The following is a 16549-nucleotide window of genomic DNA, read 5'->3' on the forward strand; positions in this document are numbered from 1 at the left end:
AGAAACAATCTGGTTGAGGCAAGTTCTTGAAGACGTAGGAGACGAACAAAAAAGGCCAATGATTATCATGTGTGATAATTAAAGCTCCATCAAACTAGCCAATGATCATGTATACCATGTAAGTTCAAAACATATTGAGACTCATTACCATTTTGTCAGAGAAAAGTTGTAGTTTAAGGAAATTGATTTAATTTACTATAATACCAATGAAAATGTGGTTGACATCCTTACAAAGCCTATTGGAAAGGAAAAATATAAATTATTTTGAAATCAGTTAAGTGGTAGAAAATACATTTTTCTATCAAAGGGGAGAGTTAGAATAGTAGAGAAACTTCCAAATTATATCCTTATTAACATTTTATTGTGTCTCATTGAGAATGTGTAGTTTTTAGATCCCATTTATGAGGAGGTTATCTGGACACCCCAACCACTTTATAATCCTATATGTAGGTGTTTTCTGCTTGGACGAATGCAAGTGTGACTGTAGGAAATCTCAAAGTTGAGCTTTATCTCACTTGAGAGTTGCATCTCTATTCTTTTGATTACTTTATTTTCCATTGAATACTAATTTCTTCACCATGGAGATTCAACCTCACTTTATCATGGAGATTCTTGAATTCTAAATAGGTTTTGTTACAATATAATGGGCCAATACCATGGCTTATCAATATCACATGCCCAAAAAACCATAGTTCATTTCATATGACACTTGTTCATATGTCATTTTTTTAATTAATGAATTTAACTAAAAGAGAAAAAAAGACATAACTAGTTTGGAAATAAATCTTATCTTAGATTTGTGTATACTACTAAGAATATTCTATGCAAGTTAGATTAGATTTTTACCATCCACCTAATAATTATTGTACTTAGTATGAAAGATATGTTAGAATGTCATGTTATGTAAACATTTTGACTTAATCAAATAAAAAATAAATAAAATTATAAATTGATATTTTCTACTGCAAAGGTAGAGAATTTCATTTTCTACCATTTCAATTGAAGCAAAAATATACCTATCAAACATATATATATAAAAAGAGAGCACTGGAATTCTTTTCTACTACAAATGTATATGTAATGGGCAAAGTCATGGGAACACAATATGTTCTGAAACGCTTAGTTACATTCATGGAAATTAACCATAGCCTCTCGCCGGAGATAACCTCCAAGCTATATATTCAAACCTTACATACCATCCAATCTCTATATATTCAAATGTTATATACCATCCAATCTGCAGATCACCTCTAAGCTAAACTCCCAAAGGCTGTACACATATGTTGCAAAGAAAATATATGAATTGGGGTAATGTACCATGCCAATTCCAACCGAGAGCACATTGACAAGAACACTATCGATAACAAATATTCTGAGAGCGCCTGCAACTGCAGCTTAACAATGGAACGAATATGTAGTTGTTCCCTTAATTAATTCACCTCCCGAATGCTCTCTAACGATGGCCTCCATCCGTCGTTGCTGTGGCTGCTTCTGGTAACATAATCTTCTTTAACGTACTCGGCTTTACACGCACGCTGAAGCAACAATGCTTTGTCCTTCATACAACCATCATCCGAAAGCAAGGCCTCGAGTTCCCGTTTCGTGATTACCATCTTAACTCTCAGAATACCGCTGCCATTCTGCACACACTTAAATGAAGAAGCGGGCCCAGTACTCGCGCGCCTTTCTCTGTTAATTCCGCCATTATCGATGGTTTTGGCCTCTGCTAAAACGGCGTCTTTGGAAAGAGGAGGCGAATAATTAGGCATAATTAGTAGCCGATAAAGCTGCCTGGGTACCAACTTCTCGTCCGGTGAAAGAGAGCGGCATTTTGCGTCCTTTGAATGCACAACCGAATGCTGTGGGTACGCCGACATGAGATCTCTGACGACAAGGGGAGCCATGAATTCCATTATCTTTCCGTCCGATTTCATCACCATTATCAATTCCTCACGGCCCATGAGATGTGCAGAGAGGTTTCCGGATCCGCGAGATGGCAGACAGTTACCCATAACTAATGAATGCCAACGCTGGTAATTGATTCCTTATGCAATGAAATTTTGCAGAGCGAATTCTTTTGCAGGCCCGCCAATGAAACTTGTGAAGCACGGACGTTACTTTAATAGTTGAGATTTGCGAAGAGCTGGCGTTACTTTAAAAGTTGAGATTAACGAGAGAAGAGTCTGGAAGATAATATGTGACGAAGGGTGTGGGGTTTTGTTGAGGGACGAGTCCAAAACGGCCGACATTTCACGTGTACCTGTGTTGCTTTCCTTTCCTTTCCGGTTTCTTCTGCCCGTCACGGGTTTTGAAGTACAATGCATAGAATACAGTCGGATGGCTTCAGTTTCTTAATATATTCATCGGCATCACGGGCAAAGATTGGGATGGCGACGTGTGCTTTGTGATTTGATTGGACACAAATTTAAAGATAAGATAGTTAGGGTTGCAGGAGGATATATAAAATATAAGGGTTGGGTATGGTTTGTGTTCGGTAAGGCAGTATTGTATATGTGTATATACGGACATTTTCGTGTCAGTGATTGGCAGCTACACATTTTTGTGTTGATTTGTAGACAATTTTGTGTCAGATCGGTGGCTACACATTTTTGTGTTCGTGATTGGTAGCCATCTTTATCTAAATTGCAAAATTAAGACTAAGCGAATAAGAGCCTTAGTTCATTTTCATATTTTTTTGGATTTCTGGTTTTTTTTGTTATGGATTTTGATTAGGAGAATGGATTTTGATTAGGAGACTAGTAATTTGGTTGATCTTATTTTTTTTAAATAAATAGTGTATGTTGTTCGATCTTGATTAGAAGGTTAGCAATCTTGTTGATCTTTATCCCCCTTAAATAGATAGTGCATGTTGTTAACCTTCAAACTGTTTTCATATTAAATCGGGACTGAATGCAGATATCCTGATAAGTCCCTGGTTTTTAGTTCATTTTCATATTTTTTGGATTTTTGTTTTTTTGTTATGGATTTTGATTAGAAAGCTAGTAATCTGGTTGATCTTATCTTCTGCAAATAAATAGGATATGTTGTCCTATCTTGACTGGAAAGCTAGCAATCTTGTTGATCTATCCTCCCTAAATAAATAGTGCATATTGTTAACCTTCAAACTGTTTTCATATTAAATAGAGACTGAATGCAGATATCCTAGCAGGTTCCTAGTTCTTCCTACTAAATTTCACCTTCCATGACAAGTGTCCACCACATTTTATTGCAAAATATCCCAATTCTCTTTTCTCAAATATCCTAGCAGGTTCCTAATTCTTCCTACTAAATTTCACCTTCCATGACAAGTGTCCACCACATTTTATTGCAAAATATCCCAATTCTCTTTTCTCAAATTTCTTTGGAAACCCTCTATCTTGCACTGATCCTGTCTTCACCCTTATTGCAAAATATATATATTCTCTCTTTTCTCAAACTTTTTTACGGACCCTCTACTTATCCGACTCGCATATAAAGTGATACGATTAAATTAAAGTGATGATCCTGTCTTCACCCTTATTGCAAAATATGCCAATTCTCTTTTCTCAAACTTCTTTGCGTACCCTCTACTTATCCGTCTCGCATATAAGGTGGGTGATGTGATTAGATTAAACTATCTGATATGTTTTTTTAACACCAACTGTGATTGGGTTAAACTATCGAATTTCAAAATAAAAAGAAGATGGTAAGGCATCTCTAAATCTGAATATAATAATTCGACATTTAGAGTTATCGTCCTTGTTTATGGCATATCTATTTGTGAGTATAATAGTATTACTGATGGTGGCGTGTCACATCGATATGGGATTTAGTTTTTAAATCTATGATCTAGAGTACTGTTCAACATAATTTATTCAACACTGTCTTCCCCTGCTTATCGATAACATGAATAAAGTTTAAACTATACCACTCCCGGGCAACGACGCTCATAATTTTATTAATGATACTTTGTTCATGTGATTATAGCAACTGCAACGAAACATGTATGGGATCCGTGATGTTTGCCTGCACAAGCCGTATCATTTTGCGTACGTGATAGGCCTCGAACGAAGGAAATGGAGCTGCCCGGAGCTGCCCGAAGATTAATAGATATATCTTGGAAAATAGAAATTAATGAAATCTAAGTAGAAGTTTTAAGTTGTTTAATGAGTTACAAATTATGTGTTATTTGCATTTCAGTTAGTACATCATATATCATTTCACCTGGTTTGTTGAAACTTTCCTGCCCAGTTAATGGTTCTCTTAGGCGAGGCCAGGCGAGGTTTCGATCCTCCGGCCCATTTGGGTCACACTCCTTTGGTGGAGTCGATTGGATGTGAGGCCCATTTGAGGCCATTTAGAAGTCTTATTGTGAATGAAAGAAAAGAGAGAGAAAAAGAGTATAATATATATGTGATATAAACATGAATTTAATATTATTAATTTTAAATTTATAATGATATTATAAAAATATTGGTGTAAGATTTATTTTAATTTTGGAATCAAATTTTTTAGGTTCAAAATTTCTTTTAAAATGTAAAATTTGAGGATAAGTTTGTACTGTAAAGGATTTGATCCCTCTTGGTGCAAGACAAATCTAGAATCAAAATGCATCTATATTGATTCTTTATATATGTGTGTAAAATCCATGTTGAGCATGGAAAGAATTACATAAATCCCTCACATCTAGCAACATGTATTGAAATCCTCTCTCTCTCTCTCTCTCTCTCTCTCTCTCTATATATATATATATATATATATGTCAACTCCATATTGAACATGGAAGGACTTAAAAATCACTCTCATATTAAGTAACATGTAATTGAAATGTTTTAATTGTAAGATTTTTTTTTTTTACTTTCAATTGTTTTATGCTTTTTTCCAAGAGAAAAAATAAACCTATATATTCATTATTCAAAATATATACATACTAGTCGGTTGCCTGTGGGTCCTTAAAGAGAGTCATTCCTCTTTTAAACTTTGTGACTTTTTTCCATCTACAATGCTTTCTTCTTTCGTGTATTGTTCCTTGTGCTAAAAATGGGAGGACTTATACAAAAAAAGGTACAACTATCATCATATCAAAATGGAAATGAGAAAGATTGAGGACCAGAGAAGTGATTTACAAATGAAACTCCATAACATCAATTTCTTTCCCATTGCTAAATCCATTATTCTTTTAGTTCCTCGGGGAAGCTCAAGAGCTTCTTTGGAGAGGGCATCAACCTCCATGTTTAGTTCTTCCAAGATGTGACTATAGGAAATTCACTCAAAAGAAGAGGCTAACTGTTAAATTTCCCGAAGGCTCGAATCTAAGCCAATATTTTGGATTGTATCCCTTCTCGTGACCTAGTCAATGACCAACTTGGAATCCCCAAGAACTTGGAGTTTGAGAATATTTTCATCATGGCGGTCTCGAGAAGAAACCAAATCCCTATAAATTATCACTTGTTGTTGGATTCATTGCCAGGAAAATATGAGCAAGAAAGAAAATAAGTTTGATGGAAGTATATGACCACTCCAACACCACACGAGATGGGTGTCCTTAGCGGGTTCCATCGAAGAAGCCCCACAAAATATCATAGTCAAGCTTTGGCATGTGGGGCATACGCTATGGAGAAGATTTATTTTCAGTTTGATATTCCTTTGCAAGAGAAATAAATTTGGAAGTGCATAGTTGAGGGGCCATCACCTTGTCTTGGAACAAAATTAAGTTATGATCTTTCCATATATTGTTGATCATGATGCATGGGAGACCTTAGTATGAATGAACACTTTTATCTAATAGCCATTGGCTTATGGAGTTTGCAAGTGAGATGTTGATCTTAAGGGCTTTCTGATTAAATGCTGATTGAATAAGTGTAAAAAATTGTGTCACAAAAGGACAATTACAAAGAGATGTAATGTTGTCTCTATAACAACCCGAGTTATATTTCCATGAAAAAAAGGAAAAAATAAGACCAAGGTCATGGGACACGTATTCCAAGCTGAATGGAGGGAAGAACATTTAAGTGGGCATCAGTTGTGGTTAATTAATGACTATGGAAATTGGCATTGGCATTGACAAAGGAAAAGGGGCAACAAATGACAATTAATTCAAGAAATAAAGGAAAATAGGAGAAAAGGAAGATGAGGAGACAAGAATGTGCATGCAGGGGAAATTAAAGAGAAAATAAAGGAAAATGAAGGAAAAGAGGAAAAGGAAAGGGAGAGACACTAGACATCAATGATAAAAGGTATCTGAGAAACAATTGACAACTTTTGATTAGTTTCAGAAATTGAACTCCATGGGGTGGCGGGGGGGGGGGGGGGGGGGAGAGAGAGAGAGACCACTTGGACACAAGCAAGCAAGCAAAGGAAAGCAAGGGAGTGCAAGGAAAATATTGGAGGAGCATCTATAGCAGGAAGATTTTGCAGGTAATAGGTTGCATATGTGGTTTCCTTGATGGGATTTGAATGCATGGTACATGCATTTGGTTTACATGTTATTTTGTTGTCATTGACATGGGGTTTTCCTGAATAGGTAGTTGTTGCAGCCTTCCCTTTCCATTTTCTAGATAACCATGGTGTGATCAGATTCATTCTTGGTTGAGCTTTAGGTTTCTGAAAGATTTCAGATTCGAGAGAGGTGGTCTAACGATAATCCCAAGGGTTGGGGGTGCAGATGGTTTTCTCTGAGAAGTCCTTGACAGGTCAGTGGATATAGGAAATTTCCTCTAGGTATGGTGAGGAAATTCTGAAGCACCCAAGCTTGTGTTGGTTTGGTGATTGATGGACCAGTTTAGGTGAAACCACTATGGTTGAGGGTTGAGGTGGTTTAGCCTCTGGATTCCCTGGTTGGTTTTGTTTTGGTTTATCCCTTGAGATCCCACATTCATGCTTGGAATATGGCATGGGGGCGACTAATTGAAAGAAATATTTGGTTTAGTACGAATCTATGGTTAGGTGGTATGTGGAAGTCCCTGACTTGGTTGGCATTTAATGAGATCAATCAGCACAAGCTCTAATTTAGTACGCAATTATATGACTACTTTTTCATGGTTTCTTTCTGGTTAAATATTGGTCATAAACATGATATATTTATCATTGTGTTATATGCTCTTATTATGGTCCTACTCCATGGTTTGATAGGTTCTTGGCTATATATTTGAATGCATGAGATAACATGTGTTTATACAACTAGTAAGAGAGGGAAGTGATCCTTCTTGATAATCCTCATATGACTTAATGAATCAATGAACATATATGCATTCATGAGCTACATGTACTTTGTCTACAAAGTGTTTGTATAAATGATTATCATGTATTTGACAAGCTTGAGCAAGAACATAGCCAAGAATAGTGCATGAAGAATTCTACAGGTTAAGGATAGAGTTCTAGAAGGATCTGGACAGTTGGATGATTGTTGGCTGAAGTTTATGGAGCCAAACTTTGAGACTAGGAATCCTCTTCCACATCCTCATTGAAGTTGGGTCATCCATGTGACTGCAACGAAAGGGAGGATTGGTCACCTGTGTGGCTAGAAGCCCGTGGCTGCACTGATTTCCTTCTATGCATGTGACTGTGCTGTGAGCTAGGTTAAGGAGTGACCTAGACTCAGGGAAAAGGTTAACAATGGAACCAAGTTGCTAAGGGTGTGCTCAAGTGTTCCTAAGTGTTATAGTAAGTGTTGGAAAAATTGGTTATTTATGCTATTTATAGTAAGTGTTGGAAGTAGGGTCATGCATAGTAACTCTAAGCTCATGTTTACCCCAGTGAGCTTGTAAAAGCAGGTAAATGTGGGGTGGGGTGTTATAGAGTGGTATTAAAGAAAGGTTGCAACATTGAACCTCGGGGTAAAATTAGGTTTCCATGTAGGTTTATGTGTTTGGTATGCATGCATGATGGTTAATTGATGTTATACGCATTGCATTCATATGCATGGCATTTATTTTATTGCTATTGTGGTTACATGCATGATAGATGCTAGTTAATTAGTGCGGTCATATGCACATGCATCGGTTTTCATGCATGATAGATAATTTGTTGTTATATGCATTGAGGTCATATGCCCATTGATTGTTTTCATTGCGGCTGCTTTCATGATAGATAATTTCTTGATATTATTATGTATCATGCTAATTTGGACTGACTTATAGAGATGTGATAGCCTCCCCTAAGATATATTAAGGTATGATTTTGATTGTGTCTTCTATTTGGTTTATCTAACATGGTATGTTTGCAGGAAAATAGAAGACTAGAAATGAAGAGCATAATAGTTGAGTACAATTCATATGAATCTTCGTACAGGATGGAAGAGACATTAGTAGGATGGGAGAGATCAATTGAGAAAAAGGAAGGGATATTCTCCTGGTTTGGCATATACATTGAGAAGCTTGAAAGCAGATATTAGAAGTTGCAAAGGAAATAATAACAGGTTGATTGAAGCACAACAAAGCTCAAGAAAAGAAAGTTGCAGTCAATGTAGTGATTCTTCAAAGCCTTTGAGATTTGCAAAAGTGGTAATAACTAAGGATCGGTCATGGAGACAAACAAGAAGATAGGACTAATGGTGTAGATGGAAGCAAATCTAAGAAAAGGTACATGTTGGATAGGGATGATACAGTGAAGAGTGGCAGACTCCCGGATATACCTGAGAGGAGGGCTAATACTTTTGTATTTTATTTAGTTCTTCTTTCGGGAGACATAATTGTCATCATTTTTAGCATCCTTATAGGAGGAGTGATAGGGGTTACTTTCCAGAAGATTTAAAGAAATCCAAGCCTCCTACTTTTGATGGCAAGTTAACTAAATTAGAAGATGAAAAAGCATGGTTGCTTGGGATGAAGAAATGTTGGCTTGTGGGGGCCTGACCCAAGTTCGGAGTTAATTAGCCAAACAAATCCCTGTACTATTGGCCCTTTCGATGGACTAAGGTCTCACCCAAAGTAGTATGGGGGGATGTTGGAACTAGGTTTTTGCACCCTGGATATGTCTGAGGGGTTGATTTGGTCCAACTGTGAATACCTTCGCACAGGTTACTTTGCGCACTTCCTTGCCCTGCAAGGCCTTCACGACCTGATATATTCACCTTTGTGCAGCCCTAACCAGTGGTTGTGGGCTCTCATACTGCTGGAGCAGCGATCTGCACTAATTCCCCAAGTCACACTATGGATCTTACTTATCTTCTTATAACAGTTAGTTATCTTTGCATAAATAGATACCTTGTATTATATTCATTTACTTAGCACATTTATATAAGTTCGTGTAGTAAATAAACAGTAAACTTGAAACTCATATCTAATAATGCATAAAACAGGAAAAGATACACAGAAATATGGCAAAACTTCTCCTTATTAATGTTTCCAGTGGTTACAGACTTGACCTGCCTTACGCACTTAGCTTCAGGGGTCTGCGCACTCAACTCCAAACTACTAGGCCTCTGTGCACTCAGCTCCAAACTACTAGGCCTCTGTGCACTTAGCTGCATAGCCTTCTCCTACTCTACGACCCAAAGATACAACTCTACACTTCGACTCACTACTTCATCACCTTCTTTCTATCCTTAGAGTCATGTTCTTTTACACTTAGAGCCTCGCTCTATTTATACAATCCCATGGTCTGCAGACCATGGGTATATCTCTCAAACCGACATTACATTACAAAAATGAGGGCGGACAACCCTTTAACTCATTGACCATCTTTGCCCTCCGCGCCCATAGATCGTGGACTCTTTACAATAGACTTAGTCAAAACTTGGGCTTTAAGCCCCGAAACTTGCCTTGGGGGGATCCCATGCCCAACAGGCCCCTAACACAAACATCATGAGTCACCCTCGAGTCACTCTGTCAGTACAGAGATCTTCGCACAGAGACGTCCTAGCTCGGCTCAGACTGCTGCAAGGTCAATAGCGCACTGAGCAACTACCTGCTGAATCTCCTGTACTCGTTGTTCTGAGACCATGGTGTCAGAACTGCTCCCCTGCATCTGCTTATTGTCCTATGCCTTCTTTCAATTGCCTGGAGCATGAAGACTATGATTTTGTCGGCTAGTTAGATAGCCGAGTCACTCATGTATGGCTTCAATCAACTACCATTCACTTTGCTTGGGAAAGGTTCTCCATTTAGCTTTACCAGCTACACTGCACCACCATTTGTGACCTCCTTAACAACATACAGTCCCATCCAATGCATTCTAAACTTTCTCGGGAATTTATCAAACTTACTGTCATATAGTAACACAAAATCATTTACCTTGAAGGTGCGTAACTTAATATGTCGATCGTGCTAGGCCTTTTCGCTCTACTTTTGTACTTGTTGATGGAATCCAACCAAAAATCGTTCCTCTTCGAGTTCCTCCAACTGCACGAGCCTCTCCTCCAAGGCTCCATGGTCCGTCATACCTATGAGCGCTACTATGCACAGACTACGCACAATATACTCCATTAGCATTACGACTTCCACTCCATAGACCAAGCGGAAAGGTGTTTGGCCTATCAGTTTCTTGCAGGTTGTCTGATAAGCCCATAATACTATAGGTACTCGTAGGTCCCAATCACTTCGTTGCGCGTTGCATACTTTAGTCAGTGCAATCTATAGTATTTTGTTAAATGCTTCTACTGTCCCATTGGCTTGTGGGTGATACGGTGTGCATTTCTGATGATACATCTGAAATTCTTCTGTTAGCGTGCTGATTGTTTCGTTCAGGAAATGTGTACCGCGATTGCTCATCAAGATCTTCGGTCATCCAAATCATGTCAATACGCGTTCAAATAGAAACTTCGTGGCCGTGGCAGTCATGCAATATTTTACCGGCTGTGCTTCTGCCCAATGAGTTAGGTACTCTGTCTTAGTGATACTGTATTGTGCGCCTGTCTTTCCCTGATGTTTCATAGGTCCTACAGAGTCGATTGCCCACTTTTCAAAGGGTTGCAATGTCATTTGCGGATTCAAAGGCATCATTTCCCTTTGCAATGGTTTACCTGTTCTTTGACATACATCATAGGCCTTGTAGTGTGCTTTTGAATCCTGATGAAGGGTTGGCCACCACAACCCTTCGCGGAGAATCTTTTGCACGGTCGCTCGTCCTGCATAATGCACTCCTGCAACACCCCCATGTGCGTCCGCGAGAATATGACTTATTTCAAATTCAGGTACATACCTTCGTAGTATCTCATCATTGTCCATTTTATATAGGTGCCCCGTGATGACAGGAAAATCTGCCGCACGCACCAACAGTTCCTTCTTCTGTTGAACGAAGTATTCTTTTGGTGTAGTTCCAGTCATGAGAAAGTGGATTATGTCTTCAAAGTGTCCATACGCTACGTGCATAGAAAAGAGCTGTGCGTCAGGTAGTCCTTCCTCTAGACTAGTAGGTTCCTCGCCTGTCTCAATGCGCAACAGGTGATCTGCTCCTGCGTTTAGGCGCCCAGGCTTCACAACGACCTCAAAATCATATTCTTGGAACAATAGAAGCCACCTACATATGCAGCCCCCCAACACAGGATTATTGACCAAGTATTTCAGCGTGGAATGATATGTATACATCTTGAAGTTTCCTCCTAGTAAATAGTGCTGATATTTTTGGAGTGCGTATACCATAACCAACCCCTTGCGTTCAGTTGTGGAATAGTTCTTTTCTGCTTTAGACAACCTACGACTCATGAACGCGATAGGGCGATCCAAGCCCTTACCCCCCTCCTACATTAGTATCACTCCCAGTGCTATACACGATGCATCAACATGGACATGAAACTCCTCGTCCCACTTCGGGAAGACTAGAATCGGTGTAGAGGCCATTTTTTCTTTTAGTACATCCAGGATTTTCTTGTAGTCATCGTTCCAGTAGAACGTGACATCTTTCTTCAACAACTTCTCCATCGGCATGGTGATCTGGGCATAACTTTTGATGAACTTTCTGTAGTACCCCGTATGTCCCAGGGTAGTGCACAACTGTTTGACACTTCATGGTGCTTCCAAATTCAGAATCACCATAATTTTTTCGGGGTCTACCATCAGTCCCTGTTTGCAAACCACATGACCCAAAATATTCCCAAAAGGAACAAGGAATGTACACTTCTTGAGGTTCAACGTGATTTGGTGTCTTCAACAGGTATCCAACATCAAGCATAAGCTTGCTACATGGTGCTTAACCAATCCAAATACAGTGCAATCATCTAGATAAACCTCCAAGAACTTGTGGATATATTCCTTGAATGCTGCAACAACTATGTGCGGAAAGATGGCCGGTGCGTTCTTCAATCCAAATGTCATAACAGTGTATTGAAATCAGCCCCACTCTGTCGCGAAGGTTGTCTTACTTCTATCTTCCAGTGCGATTTTGATATGGTGGTACCCTGAAAATCCATCAGTGAAAGAATATGCTTCCTGCCCACTGAGATTTTCCAATACTTCATCTGTGAATGGAGTTGGGAATGGATCATGCACACGTGCGTCATTCAATTTTCTAAGGTCCACACATATTCTTATCTTGCCCTTCTGTTTCTTTTCCTCTACTACCATAGGGCTTACCCAATCAGATTCTTCCACCGGCTCAATGATTCCTACTGCAAGCATTTTGTTTAGTTCTATGTAGACCTTCTCATTGCATTTTAGATTCAAGCGGTAAGGCCTCTACTTAACTGGATTTGCGTCGAGCTTTAATGTGATGTGCATCACTCCTAAATCTCTGATGATTCCTTTTAAGTTCATGATCTTGATCGGGAATAAGTTTTGGTACTCGTGGAGTAACTCAACAACCTTATCCACCGTCACATCATCCCAGTAGTCGCCGAGTGTGGCATACTTAGGTTCAGCTTTCGTACCAATGTTCACCTGTTTTGTCTTTACTAGCGTGGTTATGTTAGGGTCTTCAATCAGTGGTCCTTGAACCTTGCGATAGCCTTCAATTTCTGGAATGTTAAATTTTTGCGGGTCCTTGTCACCTTCTTCAGTATTTACATTATAACACTCCAGCGCACAACTCAGCTGAGTAGCCCATTCTAGCTAAATCAATTCTATTGGCTCTTAGGGTATCTTAAAGATAACTGCTTTTACTGCTTGTAGTGCATCATCAACAGTGTCCAAACAAAAATCCTCAAACGTGAAGGTTAACAGGAACCCTTCACGCAAGATATCCCATTTAATCGTCCCATGGCAGAGCTCCGTCTCTATATACCAGTTCATGGGTATCACATCTAGGGTATGACAGAACAGGTGCACCCATTCAGGTTGTGGCTCTTCCCCATAAACCCTTGTCCACTTGGCAAGGTGCGCACGTGGATCATCCCATCCGTCATACTTTTCTGTTAGATGCATCTGAGGCTTCCCAAAATGCATGCACATCATTCTCCTACATTTTCACCAATCCTCAAAGCTTCCTTGGTGCGTACCCCACCACCTCGCGGGCATAACCATTTCAAAGCCTTGAAACGTTGCTGTTTTGGCACCTCTCTTTCAAATCTATTCAGGAAGGCATCTACCTCACTTAACCCATCATACGTAGGCAGATCCCTTACATTCGTTGATACGCAGCTCAACGACCTTGTCATCATGTTGCAATTCAGTGTAGTTACCTCGTGTAACTGGTTCTGAAATTTCTCTATCTCTTCATCCAAATCTGATGTACATGAGATTTCACACTCCCATGAGATTCACCCATTCATGGTGGGATTTACCCAGTCTTGCTCTCGTGCGGTTATCTTGTAGATGCAGTTTAAGTCATCGTCACTTTCATAGTCGCGCATTGGCTCCGTGTAGCACAATCCTTCTGCAGGGTCCAAAGGTATGACTACGCACAGAGACTTTTTCTCAAAAATCATTTTGTGCTTCTTCAGATTTATCAACCTGTTCATGTCAATGGCCTAATATATTCCTAATAACACAGGCTAGGGATTGTTGTCATCAACAATCTCTATCACTTCAAAATTTGCTAGCATGCTTTCTCCTTCAATATCCACGGTGATTCCCTAGAATCTTCCCATAGGTAGGATATTCTATTGGTTCTCCACTCGTAGTTGGATAGGAGACCATTGTAGCATAGGCCTTCCCATGTGCTCCCATGTTTGCTTCGGTAGAACGTTCACGTCCAATCCTAAATCCAAAATCACTTGGTCCATCTCATATTCTCTAATCTGTGTGGTTAATCTCTTCCCATCCTTGTCGCATGTTTTCCAATCTTCTAGACTACGCGGGGTTCTTCTGGCACAGTCCCAATGCATCTATTTATGAGTTCCTGCAATCCCTTTATAGCCTTGCTGTCGCGAAGTAGCTTCATGCGTGTTTCGAGGAACGTTGTGAGCATTAATGGGTCCATTTCTGGCTCTGGTCTGTCCTTGCTTCCTGAAGTGGAGGCATCAGTGAAGCTCTTTCTAGCTTCCATGAAGGTTTCCCTAGCGCGCTCCAAATCAAACTTTGTCGTAATTCCACTTCAGAGCACAATGTTTACATTAGGGTCTTCCTCGCGTGGCTCAAACCTCATCATTTGCAGGTTCTGAGTCGGGGGAGGTTGGAGCGCTCCCTTGTCGCGCAGCCTTGCTATCAGTGTGGGACAATCCTCCATCTCATGATCAAACAAGGTACAATACAAACATGATGGACGCGTCAGATTTATGCAATCATGGGAATAATGTTATGTCCCTCCGCAATTGTAACATATCAGTTGTTCGCAACCTCTTCCAGGTCCTCCTCCACCTCGGCCTCGTCTGTGCCCTTGAAATCCGGTTCGCACCACTCTTGCGTTCTGGTCAAGGGGTCGCGTTTCGGCCTAAACTCTGTAGGTGGGAGTCCTATCCATCATCAGCTCATAGCTTCTACAGGTGTGCTCATCATGTCCCACTGATCTACAGAAATTACAGAACAACTGTTGTGAATTTTGTGTGTACTTCTGCAACAAATGGTAGTTGTCCATAGCATGCTTTCCTCCTATTTGAGAAATTGCGCACCACAAAGCAAGCGCCACGCTAGGTCCTGCTTGTACCTCTGGCCTTAAAGGCATTGGTCCTCCTCTCACAAGGTAATTCATGAACACTGGGCAATGGTCCTTGTCATGACCTTGACTCTTACATTTAACACACCATACCTCGTCGCTCACTTCAAGGTGAGCTATCCTGTCTTGTTTCAGAGTCTGCATCTCAAGGCACAAGTTTTTCAACTGTGTGTGGATTTGCTGAAATCCTAGGTTAGGATCCTATATTAGGGTTTCATGCAGCCTCATCGCGATCTCCAAGGCCTCGGCCTGAGTTGTTAGTCTTTGTTGTGACAATGCATTCCTTAAATGCGGTGTTAGCGATGCTACAAACCATTCGCGGTGTTGTCCATGCGTCAAAGTCATATTAGCTTTGAAAATTGTGCACTTCAGTCTTTGGTTCAACTCCCAAGGAGTCTCACTGGGTAGCATCGTGATCTCCTTGAACCCAATGATCGACTGCACCTCTGAATTCGGCCTACTAAATTCTCTGTTCAGTGCAATTTGGATATCCGCGATCACTGCATTTGGATTGTCATTATAATGCTTAATATACTAGGTCAGTGCACGATCCCGTAGAGCGCTAAGTAGTGTCGCCTTATTTATATTGTCATCTATAACTCCCTCCACTTCCCATACAGCTTTTATGACGAACCAAAACTCATCCGGATCTTCATTTCCTACTCCCTTGAACACCAACAACTTTATTGCGCTTGCCATATTGACTCGCGGTGGTGGCGGAGGTGGTACGGGTGAAGATGGGGGTGAAGACGGTGAAATTTGTAGTGGTGTGGGTGGGGGTGGTATGCACGGAACTATCTTCCTTATGAAATTGATTGCACTTCTTGGTGAGACCTTCGCGAGCTCTTCCTCATCCCCTCGCAGAGGTGAAATCAAGGGGCTAGTTTCTAGTTTTGCACTACCTTCGTTTATGTAAATTCTCCCACTTCACGTAGCCCCAAACATCAATGTATTTGCATAATCCGCTTTTCACACAGTAGCATTTTAATCCAAGTGTTTAGAGACTTAACGTACTTACCTTGCAGTCCTTTGAGGAAGCGTCACTCTGCCTCACTATAGCTGATTGAAGTATCTACCACGAACTCAGTAATGAATCTTCTTATAATTCGAACGAGCTAGTGATCAACAATACGCACGATCTTATCCTCCAACGCTTCCAATCTACGCACCAATGCTGGGGTCCACACAATAGGACTGTCGAGCTTGAACCTTCCTTGGCTATCTGCTAACTTCGTGATCCACTCATACAACAAAGATGCGATGAAAATTTCATGGATATCTGTGTACAGGTATTAGTTTAACCACTCTTCTTTTGATAGTCATAGATTCCTATTCTCCTGCGCCGCGAACTTGTGAATTCTCCTGTCCAACCAACCTTCAATTTCTTTCTTAGTTGGATTCCAATGATATGACATCAGACATCTCTATGCAGATTCTAGTCCTGGCAACGGAACCATTTGTTGGGTTGGGGGGGCCTGACCTAGGTTCAGAGTTAATTAGTCAAACAAATCCCTGTACCACTGGCCCTTTCGAAAACAGTCCGCGGAGCGCGGATTGAGGTCTCACCCAAAGTAGTATGGGGGGATGTTAGAACCAGGTTTTTGCA

At 40.2% G+C, this 16549-nt stretch overlaps 1 protein-coding gene across 1 annotated transcript; it reads right to left on the bottom strand.

The window, feature by feature from the left end:
* Positions 1 to 1076: 1076 nt before the first annotated feature.
* LOC149229493 (uncharacterized) lies at positions 1077 to 2153 on the bottom strand. The gene has a single exon (XM_089375853.1). The coding sequence runs from the start codon at positions 2010 to 2012 to the stop codon at positions 1431 to 1433; it is 582 nt and encodes a 193-aa protein (XP_089231979.1). The 5' UTR covers positions 2013 to 2153; the 3' UTR covers positions 1077 to 1430.
* Positions 2154 to 16549: the final 14396 nt, after the last annotated feature.

Source organism: Pinus tabuliformis, chromosome J (assembly GCF_031772625.1).
Source record: "Pinus tabuliformis cultivar Carrire ecotype Pingquan chromosome J, CPIR1, whole genome shotgun sequence".
Lineage (NCBI taxonomy): Eukaryota > Viridiplantae > Streptophyta > Pinopsida > Pinales > Pinaceae > Pinus > Pinus tabuliformis.